The following is a 7,626-nucleotide window of genomic DNA, read 5'->3' on the forward strand; positions in this document are numbered from 1 at the left end:
AGGAACATCACAGGATTGAGAGAGCTCTCATATTGGGAGAGGCTAAAAAAGTTGGGACTGTACAGCGTTCAGAGAAGGTACGAAAGGTATCTGATACTGTACGTCTTCAAAAGCATCCATGAGCTATATCTAAATCTAAACCCATTCCAACCCCTTTTTGTTACTTTATTACTTTTAGAGTACACATATTTTTGAGAGCACCTTTAAGCCCTCGAGAATCCAGGCTAGTTCGATCGAGCAATGAAGTCCACTTCTCTTCTTCATTGTTTAATTTGCTTCCCTCTAATATTCGTAGGGAATACGTAGGCCTTGTTGATCCGGTAGCATCTTTCAAGTCAGACTTGGACAAATTTTTATATAGCATACCAGATCAACCCTACATTCAAGGACTAGCTCGGTCTGCCACCTCCAATTCGTTGGTAGACCACATATCATAAAAAGATTGAAAGGTAATAAATAGACGAATTATAACCTTTCATTTTAATAGTACTGGGGATTGCATTCCCTTTTGCGATGAGAAAAGCCCGTGGAAAACCAAACCAAAAAAAAAATGACAATAATTTTTTTTAAAAACTTTTGGCAAAAGTATTCAAAAAAGTCAAATAGAAAAGGTGTTGTATTCTTCAAAATATATCCTTCCATGATTAAGAAGCATTCAAATGAGTTTAAAGAATAAAATGTGGCTCAGAGCTACAATCTGCCTATCTTTGATTTGAGGACCATTCCCAAAATGAGACTCATGGTTTCATGACAAGTGCACCAAATTACTTCAAATTTGGTCGAGATGTTCCTAAAACAATTTTCTTCACATAATACTTTTAGCAAAAACATATGGACTGTTTGCGTTAATATTTGTTTGCATTATCATGGTCACCTAATTAGCATCTTTCAGTAACTGTACGTGAAGACGTGTCGGAACTCATTTTAAGTATTTTAAGCGCCTTGTTTGAAGCACATACTGTACCATCCATGATTATAAAAATGAGATTAGTCAATTTTTTAACAACTATGCCAATAATTAACATTCAAAACTTTCAGCACCAATTAGCCCTAACTTAGCAGGAAAGGTTTGGTGATCACAGATAAGTGGCGTTTCCTTGCTATTGGGACATTGAAGCAGGAAAGGAAGATGACGTCATCGTCAAGTTTTGGGAAGTTACTTGCATTTTTGAGGCTTAATAGTTCTTTGTTAAGGGATTAAATTAGAGTTCCAGTTCATCTATCCATAAAAGGAATGGTTTATGCAGCATTGTGTTTTAATGAACTGTCACAGCATTACTCATTAAAGTGCCTAAAAATCACTTTTTAGCTGAAGAAATATAATTTTGGACTTATTTTTCCTGCTAGAGAACTTTCTATTTTTACAAAAGACTTTTTGAAACCTTAGAAACGTTTTTTGTCTAATATTGTGCTTTGTATCTTGGGTTTTTAGTACTTCTATTGTATTGAAAAGTACCCTCGTGACCTCCCAAAATTTGGGCTGATATCATCATTCAGGTGCTACTTAAAGGAGTCAATAGTGCTTTTGAGTAAGAACTCCTATTAAAAGCAGAATAACGCTATTGAGAGGAAATATCATTTGCAGGTAAAACAACCTTCAAGACTGAATTGCCTTATGTGCACTACTTTCTGTAAGTAAATTGTCGTTTTTGAGAGAGCGGACAAGCCGCCCAGGCCACTTTGTACACCTAGTACATGGCCTCTGCTGTATTGCTATTTTTGCTTTCCGTTTTTATATCGTTTTTTTTCTTCTCGAGGCGAAGAGGGGCACCATAATGATCCCTTTAAAAGCCACAACAAAGTTATAGTTCATCATCAGTCAATTCGGAGAGCCCCAGCAAAGTACTCGAGCAAGACACACTCCAAAATGCAGTCCACCGTCATCTTGACTTTCTTCTTAGTGTGCGGTTTGGTCCTCTTGGACACGGCCTCAGCCAAATGTAAGTTCTTGATCAAATCTAACCTTACGAAGTCCTTCGATCTGTTAGATTAAAACGGACCATGTCCTTTCTCTATGTAGTTTGCCAAAAATACAAGGCGGACTGCGGAGTGACCGACAGAATGATCAGCAGCTATAAGCAATCCAATTATCGGATTTTTGAATTGCGCAAATGCGAAATGCATTGTCGGTCTAAGAATGCAGCTTACGTGGTTTTTGCTCTCGGGACTTGCAAGTGCTATAGAACATGTAAATATTCCCATCAGTCCATGTTTTCGTCGCTCTTGTTTCCTCTGGGTAGCGATATCAACAATATCTGCCGATAAAGAAGTGTCTTTTGCACCAAACGGGATCGATATTGAAATGAATAAACAAGTTGATGTGCCATGACGAATAATTTTGATTGATTTCTCCTCAAAAATAAAATGATCCTCGATTAAGAACAACTTCACCATTTTGTTATTGCTTTGGTAATTCAGATACTGTTGTGGAATGCCCTCGGATAAGGGATATATTTTTTCCAATGCATGGCCGAAGTATTGAGTAAAAGGAAGATTATTGGGTTGGCGGCTCAACAAGTTTGGTACATTATTTGAGCACCTACGCCTTTTTTCGCAGACTTCCTTACCGCCACTAGGATTGGAATCCCAGTAGCTCAAGACGAAAAATGTATTCATTTTCCTAAGCTTTTATTTTCATATATCACTTGATCGACCAGTGCATTAGAGTTAGCGGATCTGGCGAACCCTTGAACATAGGGTTGATCAGGAATTTTAATCAAAAACTTGTCCAAGTCTGACTTGAAGCATGCTACTGGATCAACGCCTACATACTCCCTAAGAATATTAGAGGGGAGCAAATTGAACAATGAAGAAGCCCGACAAAGAAGCGAGTTGGTGGAATGATATGTTCGTGAAAATGTTAATGTTTTATACGTGTAGAAGTGTGAATGAGGGACATCCACGGGAACGTGTGAAAAGTCTACATGTGAACCTGAGACAGAAAATAAAAATACTCTTGAATTGGATACTGGTGAATGTGCATCCTTCTCACTCCGATCCGAAGTCCATTCACTCGCGACGAACATTCGAGTTGGACTTCATTTTCTGACTAGCCTGGTTTTTCGAGGGCCTGGGGGTGCTCTCAAAACGCACATTAAGTCTCTACGGCTAGATTGACGATTGGAAATCATGAATTGGCCGTTCCAAAATTGAATAGTATTAAGGTGGCGGGTTTTGGAAGCTCGGAATCTCACTTTTTTTTCAAGCCTTGCAGTTACTCCATCAAGTCTTTGGCAATGAAAAGCAAGTGGTACGGGCCCATTTGAGAGCAATCGAGTTATTGCCCTAAGTCAAAGCTAGAGACGGCAGGAGTCTGGCTAATTTTGCTTTCAAGTCACAAGGGTATTATTTACTTATCATTCGAGAACATGTCAGCGCTGGAGACACTGCTTGTGGTCATCTAGAGAATATCACTGAGCGCAAGCTTTGATCAAGAGACATTCAACATGTGGAACTTCCGTATTACCCATCGTGACATTCCAGAGTTGGAACGAGTGGAGGTGCTAAAGAATTCGCTTCTGCCCATTGCCATGCAAGATCATCGCAGAGTTGGCCCCCTTGAACCAAATGAGGTGACCATAGCCCGAGGTCAAATGATCACCTCCCCCAATGCAGTTCAGGCCTGTCATTGCCCAATGAGAAGCCATCCTCTTCATATTTGGAATTTGTAAGAGATTTATTGCACTTTCACCGAGTAAGAGGATTGCGAAAGCTCCAGACCTCAGGGTATGTTTCAGCTGTTTAGAAAGTGGCCTCGGCTCGCTTAATTGGGCCAAATGGGGAACTCGCGATCAAATGCTTAGTCGATGAAGGATCTGACTTGCCCTTCATTGACCAAAAGGTCCTTCGAACGGTTGGTTCTATTACCGGCAAGTTATGACAAGTCACAATTCAGGGAGGAACCGGCGTCTCCACCTTTCCTTCAAGAGAAACTATGATTGAAATTGGAGGTCTGACCTCTGCCGAAAGCTTGGAAAGAGATGCACCCCTCCAAACGGCTAACGTGAAGGCTATGAAAAGTAAATCCAATCAAAAATATTATGCTCAAAAGGTGAACCACTCTGGAACCATGTTAGCTGAGTGGTCTAATGTACCTGATAGGGACACGGCATAGCTCCCCTGAGGACGTGTGTTCGAATCCCGCGCCTAGGAGAAAACCTTTTCCTATTCCTGTTTTGGAGCTCGCTGAGAACAGACGCATTTAGTTTGCTCTCGTTCTTATCTCCCAGGAATTTCGAACCAAGGTGTGACTTTCTCTGTTGCTCCTTGGTTGCTGTGCACGTGTAGTGTTCGTGGTGTTTGTGTGTGGGTGAATGAATGGGAATTGCCATTCATTCACTCAATTAGGTTTGGTTTTTCACGGCTCTTTGGCAAGACTTAATTACTTTAAAACCTAATAAGTTTATTGCTCATTTATGTTTATACTTAGCTTTAGCAGTTTCTCTCTGATTTGAAGTGTGGTATTTCTAGTTCCAAATCGTTATGTGTAGTTCTTTAGTTTGATTGTATTGGTCCTTTACACTTAGAATTTATTGTTCATTAGTGTTGGTTCGACCACAACTTTCTTGCTCTACCTGGACTTTGATCTCAGTGGACTGTAAGTTTCTTCATTTATTTCTCTTCGTATCGTTCTATCAATTCTATTCACATCTTTCAAAACTTCTCTTCTTTTTCCTCTTGCTCAACCTTGTTCATCCTTCTTTTTCGGTCAGTCACCGATTTAGAGTCAAGGCGAGACAGCCATCATCCTGTTCACCAATACCTCGGCATCCGTCCCGACAAGTGTACTGATTTTAATTTGTGTTAGACCAGTTTGTTGAGTTTATTTCTGTGTTTTTGTGTAGTTTTCTTAGTTTACATATGTTCTTGATTCCTTGCTTTTCTCTGTCCCTTTGTTCTTGGTTATTATCTCCATCTTAGATTTGTATGTTCAGTTTGATGTGAAGTAGTTCATTCCTATTTTGCTCTATTGTCCTGTATCTCAGGACAAGATTGCATAACCTTTTAGTTCTTTTCTTTTTCTTGGTCTCTTGATTTTGCTGCTCATAGATAATTCCTCCTGCATTCATGATGGAATCTATTTTTGGAAAAGTCAGCAAAGAGGCTAGACAATAATTGGACTTGGTCTTAGCTGGGAAGGATCCTTCCATAGTCAATAAGCCCTTTATTATAGAGGCTTTAGTTGTTTTGGTCAATGAAACCAGGATGCTGCTTGAAGAACAGGCTCACCTAGGAGTTGAGAAGTCGACTGATTTGACCAATGAAGAGGTTGAAGAGGTGTCTCCACTTATAGTAGAGCAGGATAAGATAGATTTGGAGAATACAGTCTGTCCTGTTTATTGAAAGCAGCCTTGTCCTGAAGAAGGAAAAGGCTGTCAGTTTGACCACCCTAAATGGTGTCAAAAACTTCTCAAGTTCGATCTTGAGAAGTACAATAGGAAGAAGGGATGTCCAAAGGTAGATTGTCCTTTTTTTCACCCGTACATGTGCCGTCAGTCCATGAGACTTAAGACGTGCTTTAATGTACGGTGTACCTCCGTCCACGTAGAAGAGACGCAAAGAAAGCCGAGAAATAGGATAGCTCAGTTTCGTAGTTTAGGAGCTGACCCTATTCCTAACCTAATCCCACCCCACCCCGCTTCCTTAACCCATCTAACTTCCTCCCTCCCTCTCCTCCTACCTCCCACCCTCTCTCCCAATTCCCTCCTCTTCCTTCAAATACCCAATCCACCTCTATTCCTATAAACAATCTCCTCCCTAATATTTCTTGCCCCACCCCTATCCCTAAACACGTTAGGAGAGGCAATCCGGGAATCTTTGCTGTAAATCTGAACTGATCACAGACAGTATTGTCAAGTATTGGATGGAAACTCCCAAATACAACCCTTTGCCAAGCAAAGGCTCTCTTCTGCAACATTGCATGAAACTGGTTTGGGCTAGAGCCACTATAATAGAAAGAGTACATGCATGAGAAGCGACATCTAACGGATGGAAGGGCGAACTAGCGCAACTTTCCAAAAGGAGAGGCACACTGTACTGAGAATTGACGGATTCAAGAATATCTCGTGGCAGGCCTCAAATTTGGACAAAAAAGGTCGGTAGAGGGTTTGAAGACATTTCTTAGATATATTCATCGGTTTTCTCACAAAAATGGACAATTCACTGAGCATCAGACGTGATTTGAAAGGGTGAGGACCGACGGGGAAATGAAACTCTGACTAAAGCGTTAGATCGGTGCCACCCAGTGTAGCCCCTGCAGCCTCCAACTGAGTCCTCCTAAACAGAGAGGTGACCTCCTGGGCCAGCTCTCTGTTTAGGCTAGACAGGCAGGATAATAAGAGTGGGTGAAGAAGAACAGTCCCAGGGGGTAGCTTGGCTCACCCAGACTTTTCACTGCATCAACAAACTCCTAGTTATATCCTGCCTGTCTAGCCTAAACAGAGAGGTGACCCAGACAGCCAGTGGAGTTTAGTGGGAATCAGTTGGAGGCTACAGGGGCTAGACTGGCTGGCACCGATCTAACGCTTTAGTCAGAGTTTCATTTCCCCGTCGGTCCTCACCCTTTCAAATCACGTTTGATGCTCAGTGAATTGTCCATTTTTGTGAGAAAACCGATGAATATATCTAAGAAATGTCTTCCAACCCTCTACCGACCTTTTTTTGTCCAAATTTGAGGCCTGCCACGAGATATTCTTGAATCCGTCAATTCTCAGTACAGTGCGCCTCTCCTTTTGGAAAGTTGCGCTAGTTCACCCTTCCATCCGTTAGATGTCGCTTCTCATGCATGTACTCTTACTATTATAGTGGCTCTAGTTTGGGCAAGTTGTCCAAACGCTTTTTTTAGCCTTTATTAACGCTTGGGTGGGTCGGACGAGCTACGGCTCGACCCGCCCAATCAGTACCCAAAACCGATAGCTAAAATGAAGAGAATGTGTGGTCCCAGCACAAAACAACAATTTGAAGCAAACAAAAGCAGAAAGTTTAAGCGGCTATGATAGGGCTCAAACGACAACTTTCATCATTGTGATACAAACACTCAATGGAAACAGAAGGAGCAAGTCTCAGATGAGGTTTACATCCAGAGATGTCAGGATTATATGAATTGCGTAATGAGGTGACAGTAGCGACCCGGGAGCAATCTCATTTGGAGAGGAATGAAATGCGCTGATTGTCACAATAGTGAATGAAAATGAAGGTTTACTTGATTCCATTATTTTCTTACCGTCCGCGGTAAAAAATATTTTCATGGGCCGTTTAGGCAGTTTTGGGCGGCTGAGACTAACTTGGGCCGTTACTTGTTAACGGCTTTTTTATGTCCTGAATCGTTAGTGTTATACCGTATTTTATTGAATCGAACCACAGGCACCTAAGCACACGTTTTAAAAAATACATTTAAAGTGCTTGAAGCATATTGGGCGTGCAAATTCAGAGGTCTAAGATCTGTAATTGAGGCTTTAGTCGTATTTACAAAACAGCAAGCATACCTCGTAACGGCCCAAGCTAGTCCCACCCGCCAATAACATTCGATTTGCCACAAGTGGTTAAAAAAAAGCAGTGGAATCACCTACACCTTCAAAATCATTCATTATTCCTAAAAGTCAATCCGTACCCCTTACATCCCAGACC

General features: G+C 41.3%; 1 protein-coding gene across 1 annotated transcript; it reads left to right on the forward strand.

The window, feature by feature from the left end:
* The first annotated feature begins 1,791 nt into the window (after positions 1-1,791).
* Positions 1,792-2,461, forward strand: LOC131891960 (uncharacterized). The gene is made up of 2 exons (XM_059241666.1): positions 1,792-1,940; positions 2,021-2,461. The coding sequence occupies exons 1-2, from the start codon at positions 1,868-1,870 to the stop codon at positions 2,263-2,265; spliced, it is 318 nt and encodes a 105-aa protein (XP_059097649.1). The 5' UTR covers positions 1,792-1,867; the 3' UTR covers positions 2,266-2,461.
* The last annotated feature ends 5,165 nt before the right edge of the window (positions 2,462-7,626 follow it).

The sequence above is a fragment of the Tigriopus californicus genome, chromosome 12, assembly GCF_007210705.1.
Source record: "Tigriopus californicus strain San Diego chromosome 12, Tcal_SD_v2.1, whole genome shotgun sequence".
Classification (NCBI taxonomy): Eukaryota; Metazoa; Arthropoda; class Copepoda; order Harpacticoida; family Harpacticidae; genus Tigriopus; species Tigriopus californicus.